The sequence below is a fragment of the Lonchura striata genome, chromosome 2 (assembly GCF_050655825.1).
Source record: "Lonchura striata isolate lonStrDom1 chromosome 2, ASM5065582v1, whole genome shotgun sequence".
Lineage (NCBI taxonomy): Eukaryota > Metazoa > Chordata > Aves > Passeriformes > Estrildidae > Lonchura > Lonchura striata.
Window position 1 is genome coordinate 46,219,154 of NC_140704.1, and position 17,762 is coordinate 46,236,915.

Here is a 17,762-nt window from a genome sequence, read left to right on the forward strand (position 1 = left end):
ATAATGTTTACATTTTGGCATAAAAGCTGAAGAAACTAGGGCAAAACATGGAGAGACATGAGAGTTAATAAAATAACAGATGGCAGCTGTGTTCCAATGGAAATAATTATATGCTGCCTTTTTAATAGCATAAAATCAATGTGTTGTTTTTGATTAATACAGTAGGTTTACTGGTTATATGGAGATAAGTGTGTGATATAAACCTGAAAATTAGTTTATTGTCACGTATTATGTGATATGATGGGGATTAATTTCAGGAATGCCTTAAAAATATGCTCTAAACAAAATCCTTTCTACACTTATTGTACTAGATGGATTAATCCTGTTGCCATATGGACTTGAAATTGCCTTGGGTATGCAAAAGAAAAATCTAGATAAATGATAACTCATTTAATACTCTGTGGTTTGTGTTTATGGAAAACAGAATTCCTAAGGATCTTCTAAAGGAAAGCAAGATTGTGCCAAAGGTAATTTCAGTGTTGAGTGTTCACGGATGGTAGGATTATATTTAACAGATGTTTGTAATTTTTACAGGTAATAGCTCTAGCAGATGCAGCAGAAGAAAATCAAGCCAACATGTTCCAGGCATTTGCAAAGTTGAAAAGTGCCACCCATCTGTTGATTATGCTGATTAGTTTGTGGCAGAAGCTCAGCACTGATCAAATTGCTATTTTGGAAGCTACATTTTTGCCATTAGCAGAAGATACACAAGAGCTGGTAAGAATCTGTAAGAGCTGGTTAAAAAATGCTATTTCACAGACCTTTAAGCCCTTAACTTCCCCCGTACTTTGCTGAAGACTGTCCTTCGAAGTAATTTAAGTAGCCTTCCTAAGTAGGTGTTTGATGCAGACTATGCTGATTTCACAGCAAAGTGGAAAAGTAGGAGTAGATTATAGAATGTTTCAAAAGAGGACATGGGTGGTACCAGTTAAATTCCGCTTAGCCTTTCCTTATCAAGCCAAGTAGGAATGTCTCACATAAATTTAGCTGATTTTTACCTTCTGTCCTGTGTTTAGGATAAACAGAATAATCCCCCAGGTTTTGAAGACTCTAATATAAATGTTCTATAACACACATGTCCACATTCAATGGAAATATTAAAGGTACACACAGTACATAATTTAAGTTTATTAATCATTTGCAATATTTTGTCCTCAGTGTATTTACAGTGGTTTATATAATGGAAGAAAGTTTTCTAAGCAAAATATTGTGAATAGACTATTTCCTTGTACTCCAAGCCATGCTCTATATAGTTCTGCATTCTGTAAATGTCTTGCTAATTCTGTTTTGATTTATGAGTGTGACCAGGTGAGATTATGTATAAAATCTGGAGAATAGACTGTGAAGAAAAGTAATGCTGTTTATATCCACACCTAAAGTCCACAGCTAAACACTGCTTTAGTTGAATTAAAGAATGTTCTCAACTTTGTTAAGAATTGATCCCCAGTTAGTTTCAAGAATTATCTTAAGTACACATTAATTTTAATTTTCATGCTCTGCATGGGGTTTTTGCAATGTACAGTGAATGCAGATTTTGGTGCATAACTGGAATACCTGGCATGGTTCGTGGTCTTTTAGAAAGCTTGTACTGTGTTCCAAGTGAATCTAGGATCTTCTGCCATTTCCACCCAGGGGGGCAAAAAGCATTTTGGCATTTTACATTATATTGACTCATAGCAGGTGAACAAAACAAAACAGTTTTGTTGAGATTTATTTTGGACTTAGTCCTCATTTAAAATTGGAAAATCAAGCTTCACAACTGAGGAAGGTGCATTCCCATGAACTGAATTCAAAGAAAGTTCCTATTAATCTCCTAAAAGCCCAAACATTTTTTTACATGACTAATTTTTATTTTGCCATCAGGAATTGGGTTGCTTTGACGCAAATGTTGATAAAATATGGTACAATTTGTCGTATCCTGTAATGCAGGATTTTGCTTCAGCCTATATCTTGGTGTGGTTTTAACATGGTGGTTAACAATGTTCTGTTAAGCTGCAAGACTTCACATAAGCGTTGTAAGGATGTATATCCTGCAGAGCAGTCAGGATGAAAAATGTAAACCAACAACTGGAGGTGGAAATAGAAACAAAATCTCTACAAAATACTGAATTACGTGCCATATTGAAGTTGTTATGATACCACAGAAATCTGAATGTAATTTAAGAAGCTTAGGCAGGGAATGGGGAAATCTTCTGACATACCAATGATATTTACAGACAGAAGCTTCTAGCTAGTGTTCAGGTTTCCTTATAAGCAGTGAAGTAGAACACTAGTGAAAGAAAATACTCTGAAGAATTTTTATTTACTCTTCAAACAATTCTGCACAATGGTTTGTTGTATTTTTATTTGGAGGGAATGTGTTAGAAGACAGTTTGGATGCAGTCTACATCTCCAGAACATTTTCTGCCTTGTGAGTGTTAAACTGTGGAAGTGCTTTCTTAAAAAAAAGGGAAATATTTGGAATACACTGTTAACATAAAAAGAAATGCCTCTTCTACCATAGCATCAACATTATTCTCATATATGCCATTTCATTTAGAACAGATTGTATCATGTTTTCTAGACCTGGCTATCACTTCAGTTAGATACTTAGCAAACCTGAAAGTGGTGTTCTCTGTTCTCATTGTGTCACCATTTTTTCTCAGACTGCTAAATGGTGTCTGTTGCTGCAAACTTTTGTCTAAGAACATATAAAATTTGGGTTTTCTTGTCTACAAAGATAGAGTGGAAGAAATACTGCAAACTTGCATATTTTATGTGAATAACAGATATTTGGCATCATGCTTTGCTTCTCGCAGTAAACTTCGAACTAGCACCTAAATAGCACTGCTTTGATAAAACTGACTAAAAGTGTTCAGTGTTGGAAATACAAGGATCTTCCTCTTTTTCAGTGATTCTTTCCTGAATGCTGTGCAGTTGTAGAAGTGTAGCATCAGAAATTGAACGAAATCTCTCAGGTCTCAGTGGGATAAATTAACTAATTCTTCTGCTAATGAAGCCACTAAGAAATTGATGCCAAAACCGAAGAAAAAGAGTTGCAGGGAAGTTAGGTGTGGGTTTGTGCAATGTACTTTGTTGCTATGGGACTAAAATAAAATCCATATTCAGACTATAGAAGTATCTATTAATACTATTTCAGAGCATAGTGTTCCAGCTGCATTCAAACTATACTTTCACATGTATATTGGTTTTGAGTTCTATATTTTTCTAGCTGTTGAATTATATGGTAGAAAAACACTTTAGGATGCTTTTGGAGACAAAAATTCATGATTTGTTAATAATGTTAAAAATGTATCAGAGATTTTGTTACATGATTCATTTTTTTTCAGGAGAATTGGTCCCTGTTCTGCTAGACTAACATATTTGTTATTAGCTTGTAACAGGGACTGACAGAAAATTGAAATACTATAAAGTCTGAAACAAACTATCCCCACACCCCCCAACATTTCTAAGGGGTGTTTTTCAGTGATTATCCTTTACCAAGCTGAGTATTCTGGATAGAAAAAGATTTAAAAAATGCCGAGTTTGTGATAAAGTATATGTTTACAATAGGAAATCCGTCTGGGAGAGGGGGGAATTTGTCCAGGCTAATTTAAAGGGTTCAAAGGGTTCATGCTACATGGGGTAGTTTTGATATAATGGTTGGATGGCATCTGGATTGACTAATGGCTTGTATGCCTGATCATTAAGGTATTAATGCTGTCTTTGTTTAAGACATTACAAAGGGAGAATATGTCTGTCGATACAAACATTCTGACTTTAAGACTGATGGAGGGCCCTTGGCAGTACAGCCATCAACAGCAACTTTACTGAAGAGTAAATATTTTCATAGTTCTCCTGATGTTACCAAATAATTACATACAAGTGCTTCATTGCTCAGAATCATTCCTTGCTTGTCACAGTCACATTTGTTACTATAGTTAACAGTAACAGCTATAAACTGGTGTTGAGGAAGTACATTCATTTCCATCTCTCTTTATTTATGTTTGGAGACATACCAATCAAGTAAATGTCTGTATTAGATCTTAGGATTTTATTGAAGTTGTAATTTGAAAGAAAAATATGCCTGAGGGTGAAATGCATATTTTAATTGACTTAATTATTTACAGTAATTAACTTACATTAGGGACTATAAATTTACCACTTCACAGTGGTGATTAGATAAAGTTGAAAAATACACTTAAAGGCAATGATGAAAAAGAAATAGTGTCAGAAAAAACTCCTGAAATGCCTGTAAAAGTCACAGGAGGTACTCTCAAAAGTATCTCTTCTTACTGTAAAAAGATGATCTGAATGTAATTCACGAGAAAAAGAAAAAAATCATTTGGGAACAGCTAGATAGCCTGCTAGATTTTATGCATGATAGCAAATGGGTTTTAGAGTTCTTGAATAATGTAAAAAATACCGTTGTGTGGAAAGAATCCTTTACTGAGATTAAACTCTCAAAATCAAAGGTAAGGTTATTTCTGTAACTCCAGCAGGATTAATTCTGTCATGACTGACATTAGAAAAAAATTTTCTCTGAATTTTTCACTGCTGTCCAGTACTTTTGAAGCTTTAAGTTGGCAAGAGTACTTTTAATGAACTCTAATTTTTAGAATTTATTGGAAATTGTCACTCTAATTCTTGTAATTAATCCAACCTAGCTCTTGATCACCATACAAATAATCTGGAATTAGTTTTTTGTGCCTTATGGTTTCTGTATTCCCTTTGTCATTGTAACCACTTCTTAAATGTAAAGTTCCAACTGTGTACCAGAATGAAATATTTTAAAATATGCTGAAATATTTAATATTTTCTTGTTTGCCATAGGCTAGTACAAATTATCTTTTAGTTAAAATTTCCTAAATGTAACAAAAAACTCCACCCCAAACCAAATAAACCAACAGAATCTCACAAAACCACCACAAGGCAGTGGGCCGTGATGACAGGTAACTTGGAGCCAGTTTTTCATATGGTTGTATTCTTTATTTTTGTCAACAGACAAGTTTGCAGCAGATACATTTTGTTTATTCCCCTCCTTCTTTTTAGACACGAGGTGGATAATACATCTGCAGATAAGTGGTTTTAGAGAGAAAAACACATAAAATTTGTTGTTTTTTATCCAGCTTAGAAAATTACTTTAAATGACATTCAGTAACATTTTTTAGTGATCAAAACTAATAGCGAAGTCTTCCTCCTATTTGAATCAATATCATGCAACAGAACCATTCAGAAAGACTCTTCTGGTACAGTGATCCATCTAAGTCTAAGAGAAATGGGGGCAAAAAGCTAGTAGGCTTTAAAACCTTAATCACTAAAATACAAGGAAGACGCTTTTGACTTTCCCAATAAACCCAGTAATTTTTCAGTATAAAAGATCAGTCTCAGCCTGAAGTTTAGTTCCTTTTGGGGTAACATAGGATTGTCAAGTGAGGGGAAGAAGGTGAAGAAATGAGATTTCCACTCTTCCCTGGGCAGGGAAAGTCCTGCATTAGGGAGAAAGGTTTAAAATTGAGTAATGGTGGCTGGTTCCTGTCGATGTCCTTTGCTCATGCATGTGTATATGACCCAGCTGGACAATAACAGAAGTAAGAGACCATGGTTCAAGTACCTCAACATTCTTTTATAGTATGTTTTGATATGGAAATCAGTGTTCTGCCTGCTAGCCTGCTTTCAAGAAGACAAGAGTATACCAGAGATAACTAGAATCATAGAAGCTTTAGGTTGGAAAAGACTTGCAGGATCCTGGAGTTCAACCTTTGTCACACCCAGTCGTTTCCTGAACACTTTGAGGCATGGTGACTCTACCACCTCCCTGGGCAGCCCAATTCCAACCTGAGCCTCCTCTGGTGCAGCTTGCGGCTTTGTTGTTTTGTCCTCTTGTTGGTTGTGCAGGAGAAGAGGCCACCTCCCACCTGGCTACAACCTCCTTTCAGGGAGTTGAAGAGTGTGGTAAGGTCTTTCCTGAACCTCCTTTTCTCCAGGCTAAACAACCCCAGCTCTCTGTCACTCTTAATATGAGTAGGTGGACAGGACATGTGGTTGTAAAGCCACTAAGTTACTGCAGCTGTCTACTTTTGTTATCCTTAACAGCAGAGTTTCAAACTGATTGATTATTTGACAATGTTGGAATGTCCGAACACAAAAGATCAAATGTTAAGTAACTTACAACAAAAGAAGGAATTTGAAGACCAAAGAGCTGGTCTTACCACTACTGCAAGCACAATCACAGTTTCTTTAAGTGTCTGGTAATTGTTTTCTTCATGCAGTTAATTTTAGTTACTAAGAAGGCTGTGGGTTATGGCAGCAATAGCAAGTTGAAGACACATTGTACCACTGTCTAGTGATCTTCATTTGTAGCTAAATTCATGTGATTTCTCCCAGTGAATTTTCTGAGTAGAATAGAAAAGTGCCAATATTCTCTTGGTCTGAGAAAGAAAGGCCTAATGGGGTCTGTTAGAAGCTTTTATGGATTATTGAAAACCTATAATATATCTTTATCTGATGCTTTCCACTTCAAAAGAATATCAAAAGAAGCTAGGCCAATTGTATTTTCAATTTTTTAATAATTTGCTCTTTTTCTGGTGTTTAATAAGAGGGGGCTCCAAGATTTAATTTTTTTTTAACAGGCTTGCTTCTGCTGGTTGGCAATTGTAATGGTTTTCAAAAAATGAAGCTTTCTCTATTTCTTCCAGATGGCATACAATTGATTTAAACAAAATTATGCAGAAATAGGTTTGGTATGCATTATGAATTATCAATGTTCAAAGTACAGAAAGAATTGTATTCTTGTCTTGTTTAGTTGTATTCCCTGAAAATTGTATCAAGCTCAGAACAAGCATTCAACCTTGGTAAAAAGCTTAAGCTAATGGAGAATCTGACATATCTATTGTGTGTATTTTATACATTTATGCATCATACATTTATACTTTATATGTGTATTAATGAAAAAGTTTTGAGAATTAATTTTAACTTGAGCACTCATTTTTTCTGCTGATATTGGAGATCCTGAAGTTAATCTTCAGTGCTCTGTCTCTGTTGTAAACAGAGACCTACTTAGGAATCTTATTTATTGGTGTAAATTAGTCAAGGCAGAACTGTGTTCTGCTTTGATTAGTTTGCTTCCAGCATATATCACCCTTTTATAGTAATTTGGGTACCCTGAGAAGTACTGTCGTAAGAGATGCACTCTTTGTTTCAGAAATTAAATAAGCTTCTTTTATCAGACATCATTCTTTATGTAATATCGTGATGGAGACCTCTAAACTTCCTCTTTGTTAGGGTGATCTGTCTCATTCAGGTACAAAGAGCCATTTTAGTGTAGTAGTAATTACTGAGTATGTGGTGCATACCAGGAGTTCAGATCAGTTGTCATCTAAACTGCTTAATGACAAGAGTGATGCATTACAGTGATTACAGAAATGTTCAGCAAAGGGTCTTAGCACCCAATATATATAATCAGTGGCTCTTTCTTTCACTTTTCTTTTTTCTTTTAAAGAAGTTTATTGTCAGTGAAGAATTCCCTTGGTATTGTGTCCTAATTGAAAGATCCTCAGACTATTGCTATGCAGCCTTTCAGTAAAAGGGTTTACAAGAGATGGGTCTTCCATCCATGAAAGTGTTCAAGGCCAGCTTGGATGGGGCTTTGAGTAACCTGGTCTAGTGGAAGATGTCCCTGCCTATGGAACTGGAGGATCATGAAAGTCCCTTCCAACCTGAACCATTCTATGATTCTGTGTATTAATCAATCCTGTACTAGTATATTAGAAATGTAATAGCATTTACAATTAATTGTAAAATTCTGATGCAATTGCTTATATACTGAAATAACAAATCTGTTTCATCATAATTACAGTATGATTTTTATGTTTTCTAGTAGGATGGGATTTATAGAATTAAAAATTGCATATTTGTTGTTGGTTTTACTTTCTGATTGTCTGGCATCAGTACAAAACTATGCTACTTTTATTATAAATACTGTAGTGCTATGTTAGTAGCATTTTATCTAACCATACCTCCCAATAATTTTGTGAAGCTCTCTGTTTGTATTGAACATGTGGCAATAGTTTGCAGCTAAATTCATAATTTCCCTTAGATCTCGTGGTCAGAGACATTTCTGAGAGGGTGTATCAAGATCTAATCACCAAGCTAATCTTTGTATTTTGGGGGAAGTGGGGGGAACCAGTTGTGGTGAGACTGATTTGCTTCTGAAGTTGTTGATGGTTGTTCTTGGTTCTAAGTTGCAATCATGTAGCATTTTCTGGCCATTACTAGATAACCTATAGCTATTGTTCACATGGTGTACTGTTGTATAATCTGTCTTCCAGAATTTACAAAGATATCATATCACACAGAGATAGGTAGATAGGGATATCATACAGAAGATGTCATGTGAATTTTTTATTTTGTTACAAGATCCCAGAAAAAACCTTTTATTTTTACCATGATTTTTAGAGTAGCAAGCTTTTTCAAATGGATTTATGGATTTTTTTTTTTCTTTTAGTTAATGGCAAGATGCTTTGTCTTAATTCCTAGATTAAGAACGATATACCAATATTCTCTTATATTTGCACAGGTAGTGAGAGAATTACATTGAAATAGGCCAGATTAAAGTAAAATAAAGATGGCATAATTTATATCCTTCCTCATCTCCTGGCTTTTTCAATGAAGTGAAAGTTTGATAAAGCTAAAAATATGGCTTAGATACTTCAAAGGTAGAACAGCTTATAAATGAAATCTGTACAAAAAGTGGAGGACTTAATGAACTTTCCTTAAGATACTCTTGCAGGAAAAAAACAAACAAACAAACCAAAAAACCCCCTAGTATAAATCTGAAAGTTGCCTATCTAAGTAGACATGCAAGTTGAGTTTACCACTATCCTCTTTGTCCTCACCTGTGCATTTTGGAAGAATAGAAAGTCCACTATTTGAAGCAGCCAAATTGAGTTTGAAGATAGTGATGTGTATCTGTAAAGTAATTTGAGAATTTAAATAGGAAACAAACTTTATAGCAAGTTTTTTTTTCAGATCTAACATATTTTAGTTTGTGTGCTTCTATATTTCATAAGTTTTGGAAACACCATCTCATTTGTCAGTATTTCATAGCATATTGCATTGGTAACCAAATAAGAGATATATTGAAAGATAAAAAGCTCATCTCCAAGAATATCAGTGGTATAAAAAAGGAGTGTGGGCTGAGATGCAATGAGAAGTTTCAATCACCTTGTTTTAGCATATGTTTTATCTACTTTTTTCCTTCAGCCTGACTGTAACAAGGTTGGACTCCTTTCCCCCATATTTAAAGTTATCTTGCTGATCCTAATTGTAGAATTAATGTATGACAGACCTATTGCTGGATGTGTAGCACTTTTTAGCAAGATGCACAACTTTTGGTATGTTTTCTTGTCTGTAGACAGCTTTGACAACCTCTGCAAGACCCAAACAGCACCTCAGTTTTCCTAACTAACTGGTGAAAAGTTATTGATGAAAAGAATGATGAAGTGTTAGATTATTTCAGTGCTAAAAATCAAAACAACAGACTTCTGAAGCTGGCAACAAAAGAAGCCATGCCATTCCAATCATGTAGTGCTTGCAAGAGTTTCTTTCATCAGTTCCCAGAAGGAGTCAGTGGACATAAGAAGTCAAGGTAGAAAGAAAATTAAGATGAAAAAAAAAAAATCTCAAAAATTCAGGATTGGGGAATAGTGTCTACAGAAATCCATGGAGTGTACGAACTTTTACTGTTCCAGATAGGATGCATTAATATTACAACAAATAAGCATTACTAGATGAATAACTGTAGAATTAGATAGTTAAAATTTATCCCTTGAAAAAATAAGCCCTTTTTCTTGCCTCTTACCCATTCTTAAAAGACTGCTGTTGTCCAGAAAAAAAACCCCAACAAACCAGATGCCAGGAAACACTCTGTATTGCTCCAATTTTGACATATGAGACAATTTGAAAGAAGAGTTGAGTAACACAGACTCATTACTTGTCAAGAAGAAACTTACAGATCTACCTCTAATCTAATTTTAACCTTATTTTGAAAGTCTTTCTGTGCAAATGAAGAACATCCAGTGCAAAAGGATGCACTTATATGGAAATTTGGCTGCAGTATACAAAGGTTAAATTTTAATGGAGGAGCTAATGGAACCATCATCTATATTCATGCTGTTATATAATTTTTTTGTCAAGCAAGCACTTTCCTGAGAGTAAATTACTAATCTCAAAAGCATCTCAGAGTTAAGCAGTGTTAGAAATATTATGACTATGATCCGCACCCAGAGTTTTGCTTTCTTACAGGTGTTGCTTTCTTACACTCTTTAATCGTGTTACTAGTTGTTTTATTAGTACAGAAAACCCTACAACTGCTGATAACTTGTTTCTGTGAGCAGGACTTTGCTCAGAATTTGACTTGAAAAATAAATTAAAATCTCAAAGGCTAGAGGTCATCATCCTCATCCATGCAGCTTTCAGAACCTTTATTTAGTAATGCTCACTTTGCTAGATTTCTAAAACACCCACTGCTTTTAATATTGCTGTTCTACAGTTTGATTTTTCCATTAGATTAGTTTAGGAGTACCATTCCTAAAACAAAAATACTGCCTATTCTATAGATAATTTTAAAAACACAATTTTGATTACTAAGCCATATGAATTTTTGACTTTTTTTTCCATATCTGAAGATACTGTAGAATGAGAATTTGGCAAATCTTGTTTTAAAGTTAAATGTCCATAGAATAGAATCCTCCAAAAACTATATTTATATTAAATGCAGGAGTGTTTGGTCATTTGTGAGTTGAACTTCAGAGGACAAAAATACCAGAGAAACTTTTAAATAGCAAGTGTACTTTCCAGGAAAAAATATGTCATAGAGATTTTTCTCAGGTGAAGTTGCCATAGGCTATCAATATATGTTTACCAAATAGGACTTAAAATGAAAAGTTTTTGTAGAGAGTTGTTTATGCTGTTGGAGAGTTTTTATTAAATAAATATTTTTACATTGAACAGATAAAGTTGCTGTTTCTGTTGTGACTGGCAATTACAGTGCAGCTGTGCAGGAATTACAAGTGTGTCTGTGACAGACTTTTAAATTAACCCACTTTATTCACAATGGATTTTTGCTAAGTCTGATTTTTGCAGTCTATTAATCTCAAAATGTGAGAGACTAATATTTGAATTAGATGTTCTTAAGTAGCTGGAAAATAGTTGCTGGCATAAATACTTAATAACTCTGCACAGATTTGTTTTGCTATACTTGGACCAGTTTGATAAATATTGTAAGCAGATCTCATGCAGTTTCCTGCACAATCTTGATTCCTTTCTTGATTACTTTCCTTTTATTTGTTGTTCTTCATAGAGTGTTTAAGGTTTTACCTTATATATCTCTTGGGCCAGAATCCCTACAGAGCTTGATTGCTCATATTGTTGTCAGAGTTATCAAGATGTTGCTTTGTACTTCTCTGGGATTTACATTTTCTTTTGTCCCTTGTTTGGCTTTTATTTCTTATGTTTCAATTAAATTGTAATTTGTTTTGAGTATGCAAATTTGCTAAGTCCAAACCCTTAATAAGATTTACATGTCCATAAAACTCTTCAGAGCAGGTAGATATAGGGTACAGTTTGTGGTAATTGGGATTGGAGCTGCGGCCAAGCCTCATCCCCAGTGGGCTACAGCTGTGCAGGACAGGTGACCAGCACTGAAAGCAATGAGACATGGAGTGCTGAGGTTCACTCACCAGTCACAAAAGGGTACAGAAGGCACGCAGGTGCAGTGCATGAACAATGAGAGGTATAAAAGGTTCTGCTGAAGAACAACAAAAAGCAGATGCCTGCAGCCTTCTGAAGTGAAATGATGTTCCTCTGTATGGGCAGATGCCTGAAGGCTTTTGATGTGCTGTGGTGTTACTTTGTTTGGGTGAATGCTTAAAGCCTTCTGAATTGTGTGGTAATGCTCTGTGGATCGTGGCTGTCTCCACTGTGATGTATGCTGTGGCATGTGCTGTGGCAGGTTGATTTCAGAGTACCATCTCACAAATAAAAATTTAAAGTGAAATTGATTCACATATGGTTTTGAACTATTTTTCTAGAACTACATATTATACTAATTTTCTTCCTTTATTTTTGTTGTTCTGTCTCTTACTTTGTCTGGAATTATAAAGTATATCATTGCTTTGATATTGTTTTCATCAGTCTGTGAATTTCTATAAGAACTGAATTTCTTTAAATGGCAGTAGGAGTCAAATTAGTTAATATTATGTACATAATGCATCGAAAATTATTTAAAGAAAGATATGAGCAGAGAGAGCAGGTATAATGTAAGAACTTCAACTTATTGTGTGCTCAGTACAAATGTCCTTCTTAGGCACTTAATAGATTTGGAATGTATTTAAGCTTGAGTCATTTGTCTGGATTTTCATCACACTTAAATTCCACTAGTCTGTAGAATTTTGCCAGTTCCCTGTTTTTTTGTTTATCCCAGTGGTAGGTTTTTGTTATTTATATGTATGGAAGTGCTTTTGCTTTGGTTTTTCTGTTTTTTTAATGCAAAAGTGAGTTGTAGAATATTCCAGATAATCTGTGACTGGTGTTTCTAATGCATTATGTTAAATAAGACTGGTTTTATGTTGTTACAAGGATGATTCTTCAACCAAGAATAATTTTTTTTCTTAGAAAACCTTTTCTTGAGAAATATATTGTCGCTTGACACTGTTCAGATGTAATACATTAAGACTTCAGAACTACTTGGGTCCATTTTTTTCTGAGTGCTAAATAGATATTGAGTCTATTGGTTTGCCTTTTTCTTTTCTTCTGATTATTTTCAAAAGGTCTTCTAAGAGTTTTTCTAGCTGTAATTTTTCAGGGACACTCACAAAGAAAGTTTGTCATTTCCATTTCTGACAGCACAGGCAGATGTTGCATGCCTAGTTTTTGGCTTCTGTGGCTGTTATCTCCTCTTTGTGACAAACAGATCAGTTAGAAATATAGAATATGCTTGGCGAATATGAGTTAGGAAGACTGGTACCACAGTAGAATCCTGGCCAAACTTACTGATGGTCTGTGCCTGTTGTGGATACTACTGGATCAGTAGAGGTGGATTACTGGTTTATATATATAGCAATAAGATTTTTTTTTTTTTAAATAGCTGTAAAAGCAGAGTGCTGAGAGGCACATAGCTGGTGTTTCTTGTGAATTAGCATATACAATGCTTTCAGATACAGAACCTCTTCTCTGGTGGTTGAGATAAGCATAAATGCCAAGGTTGTAATTAATATTGTGAACTTTCAAGTATTCTAGCGTTTTTTGAAAACCGATGAAATCACTGTTGTGTCTAAAGTAAAGAAATAAGATATAGCCAAGCGAATTCTTGAGTGAGCAGCTGTAAGAATTCCCATAATTTGGCTGGCACCAATTTTACATAGTTTATGCGGTATATTTCACATTGCGTTTGAATTCTTTCAGAACTGACTTGATTGTCACTCCAGAATAAGTTACATCATAGGCAGCTCAGAAAATGGCTGTTGCCTTAGGAATATTATTAATAAAGATAAAGGCTTTTAAAGTGAAAGGTACACAATCAAATACTTGTCTAGCTTATGTACAGAACTTAGGAATCTTGTTCAAGTTTGACTGATATGCTATAAGAATGATTTATTTGTACTTAAGACATACAGTATTCATTTGTAGATCTCTGAAATATACTACCTGTATAAATGTGTTAAGAAGGTACACCATAGGTTTACAGGAGTAAACCTGTCAAATCTGACAACAGATCCTATCTCAGACTTTTCCCTACAAATATGTGCTCTACGTATCTTAACAACAACAGTATGGAAATCCCTCTCAGGTCCTGCCCCTATCTATGTCTAGCTGACCTTGGTTTTGACCAGCTAAACTCTTGGGGAGTGGAATCTTGCAGCTAAGTGTCAGGCTACAAACAAGGTACTCTGGATGAAGCCTTATGCCAGAGTGAGATTGAATGTATAATTATGGTCACACTCAGATATGCCATGACATCTGAGGATCCTTCGTGGCAATTTGTACAGAACATGAATGATGTGTAGTAATATAATAAGTACATATGTACACTATATATATAATATAGCGCACAAGTCTGCATTTGGTCTTCAGACTCCTGCAGTGTACTTGATTTGGTTAAAAGCAAGTGCCAATCTCTGCCTATTACCTAAAAGAGAAAAATAATAATAATGTATATATGCAAAGCATGAAGCCCAGCCTTACCAAGTGAAACAGTAAAATGGATGAATTAAATATTTTTCTTATCTATTTCAATTACATGAAGAATTGGATGATTTAATAATGCCTCCTTCTGTGAGTCTTAACAGACATTTATTGTCACAGTCACAGCAATGTTCGCTGTTCATAGAATGATGGATTACTGGCATCGCACTCCTGTTGAAGGTGTTCCTTTTGGTCCTTAAATATGAAGAATGCTACACAGAAAGCCGTGAATATTACAACTGTGGCAGTAGAAACATTCTACAGTGTGGGCTATAGATGAGAATACTTTAATTTTCAAACATCTCTCAGCTTTTTTAACTTGTGGAGAATTTTCCTTGTTCCTTCAATTCTCCCCTTACACTGATAACATTAGCTGACAAATGCAGTCTTATTTGCAGCCGTTAATTCTTACTTGTACAAAATCACCTGAGAAAAAACCTGAAAGAAAGTTTTCCAACTTTTTTTTCATTTCGTGGTAGCTTTTGTGTACTCTTTCATTAATCATAAAGGCTACTTTGGATTTGACTGGACTTGTGAGGTCAACAGACCTTGAATTGGAGAAGAGAGTTTTATGGTCTACTGAGAAACCAGTTTTACATGGAAATGAAATACAAGAACAAGGGCTGGAAATTTTAAAGCTGTGGTATAAAGTAAAACATACCTGTGTGAGCCAAGGACAGAATACTAGCCACTTTTAATTTCCTGACTTTTGTTAGCTTGTAAGTCAGTGCTTTTATTTAAACGCTTTTGCTTGCGTTTTTACAACTTATTTGGAGAGACATATTGGCCAGCTTCTGAGCTACTGTATGTTGACAACAGTTAATCATGTGGTTCTTTGTCTTTAGTGAAACTCAAGATTCTTATGTTTATGTTGTTCTTATTTTTCATGATTTGTAGTATAATTAGGAGTGGCTGGCTTGGCTGTTCTTGGTGCTTTGTACATATTAAGTTTCATTGCCCAGTATGTGGGAATGTAGACAGCATTTACCAGCTCATTAACCTCTTTAAATTGGCTGCAGAATGGATGATTTCCTGTCACCATCACAGATCAGTGGATGCATTGCATTCTAATGGACTCTTTCTAGAATATTTGAAAAACGTTCCGCTACTACAGCATTGATTGATTGGCATGATTCTTCTGATTTATGTAGTTTTTGTTCTAGTTTATGGATTTTTTTATGGGGGGCAAATCCAGATAAGATTATAGGTTAATGTTGTTTTTCTGAAGTCAGAAAAGTGAATGCTGACTAAGAAAAACTCACTAGGTGATCCTGTTCCTCTACAAAATGTAAATTTTTTATACACACACATCACATTTCCAGGACACTCAGCACAGAGAATGTTTGGACAAGGATGAAGTGGGTATGACTGTGTGGTCTCACTGGTGTAATTGACCACTAGTAAGCGTCGGCCCTGGATCTGTTCTTAGGAATTTAACAAGATCAGGAAGGTGGTCTTTGATTTTCTGTGATAGAAGTAGTGTCCTTCATAAAAGCCATGATTTGATTGAAGAAATCCATTAACCTTATTTGCTTAGTGGGCTATGGCAAGGTTGATATTGTTGTTCTTTCAAACATTACTCTTACTGAGTCATGGAAATTTGTATATGTAGGCAATTTTGCTGTTCAGCTGAGTATTTTCAATCAAGCAGAACACATCATGAGAAAGAGCTTAAAAACGAGAAGATGCTGGGTTTGTATTAACTACAGCTGGATACCTGAGTTTTCTTTTCTGAGTACTCACCTCATAAAGGGCAAGCTTGGTGTTACCTTCTGCTAGTTTAGCAGCAAGTAGAGCTGAGTGATTCCAGATTGTCATGTCAGAACTTGTAAAGTCACTAAACTTGCCAAAATAAGTTGCAGCCAATCAGGAGCATAGAGCAGACACTGATACTACAGTGGTTAAATATACTTTCCTGTTCATGTAGGTACATACATAGAACTTGCTTACAGGTGGCTGAATACTGAGAGATAATATGAGTCATGAAGTTAGCTGGCCACAAAGCCCTTTCTATTACTTGCTAACTCTATCCAAGCTCTGTAAGATTGTCATGAAAGGATATGAGAAAGCTTTGTGACTGTTTTGCAATTCATTAATTATGGATGCTGTGGATTAATCACATAACTTATCAGAGTGTAATTTAAGATTCCAGAATACATCAAGAGGAGTCAATCTACATGTCATACTGCAAAAATGAGATAGATGTCATGTATTATATTTTATACATTAACCTAATAACCTTGTCACAAATAGTAGGACTTTATCTGGAATTCTTACTTAAAAGAATGCCTTTGATTTGTGTGTGTAAAACCGCAGTACAGGCTACAGACTCAAAGCTAACTTTTAAATGTGTTATTCAAGGTGCTTATTGAAAAGAAACTTACTTGCTTTTACTAAGTGTAATTTGTTTGTTTTAACTGGAAGTGATTAATAAGCTGGTCTTTTCATAAGTATTTACAGCTTGACACTGCTGAAATAAAAGTCTCTGTTCATCACAGCACTGACACACATGTGCTCAAAACTTAAGGGTAATTGCTCTGATAAATGGGTACTGAATATCTGTAGCTTTGTGTTGCAGTCCTCTGCTATTGTCATATTATGAGAATCTGTGATTCCATTATTTTTTCTCTGGCCTTGATATATCATCATCATAATATTATAGACTACATATTATGCTTTTATTTAGTTCTCCATTCTGTTCTTAATTTTAAATGTCACAACCAGGAACTTCTAGTTTTCAGTTATTAATGCAATGACTGAATTTAGCTGTTCTATCACATACTGTCCATATATTGTTATTAATGAAACTAGATTTCTCTGTTGACCTCAATATTGGAATAAGTTTGCTTTTTCAACTTTTGCTTGTACAAGTTGAAGTTGGATGTTCATTAACCCCAAAACTGTATTTTATGTATCAGTATAGTTTGAAAATTCTCAGTCCATGATTTGTCACCTTATTCTTAATATGCTATATCATATTGCAGTTCACCTAATTTTATTTAATTTCCTTTTCTCAAATGCAGGGTTGGGAAGAAACTGTGGATGCTGCGGTCTCTTACTTGTTAAGAACTTGTTTGTCAAAAAGCTCCAAGGAGCAGGCCCTGACTCTCAGCAGCCAGTTGTCCATGCCCAAAGATACCAGCAGACTGAAGAAGAACATCACCCTTTTCTGTGATAGATTGGCCAAGGGTGGTCGTCTTTCATTAAGTACAGACTCGGCCACTCAGCAAGCTGCTGTCATGCCAGGTAAAGACATGAAGTTCATGAATGTTCAGAATCCAAAAGATTTATTTGCATATTAAAACAAAACATTTTGCACATTTTATTTTCTTGTTTGTTTGCAGTTTGTTTTTCATTGATTGTGGAAATCAAACACTGTTGGTGTTGCTGACAAGTAGAATAACTTAGGTAATAAAATAATTTCAAGTCTGAGGTTTTCTTCTCATTTTATTCAACACTTACTGTTGCTCTTGTACAATACACACAGTAATGCGGCAAATGAAACACAGATGGTCATTGTTATTATAAAATTCTTATCA

The 17,762-nt window shown here is 34.9% G+C and overlaps 1 protein-coding gene across 7 annotated transcripts in view; it reads left to right on the plus strand.

The window, feature by feature from the left end:
- The window catches only part of BBS9 (Bardet-Biedl syndrome 9), a 291,335-nt gene that overhangs the window by 122,932 nt on the left and 150,641 nt on the right, over positions 1-17,762 (plus strand). For all 7 annotated transcript variants that reach the window (XM_085573314.1, XM_085573315.1, XM_021553255.4 and 4 more), the window contains 2 exons: positions 535-717; positions 17,247-17,469. In XM_085573314.1, coding sequence (XP_085429440.1) covers positions 535-717; positions 17,247-17,469 — 406 coding nt within the window. The remainder of the gene's footprint in view (positions 1-534; positions 718-17,246; positions 17,470-17,762) is intronic.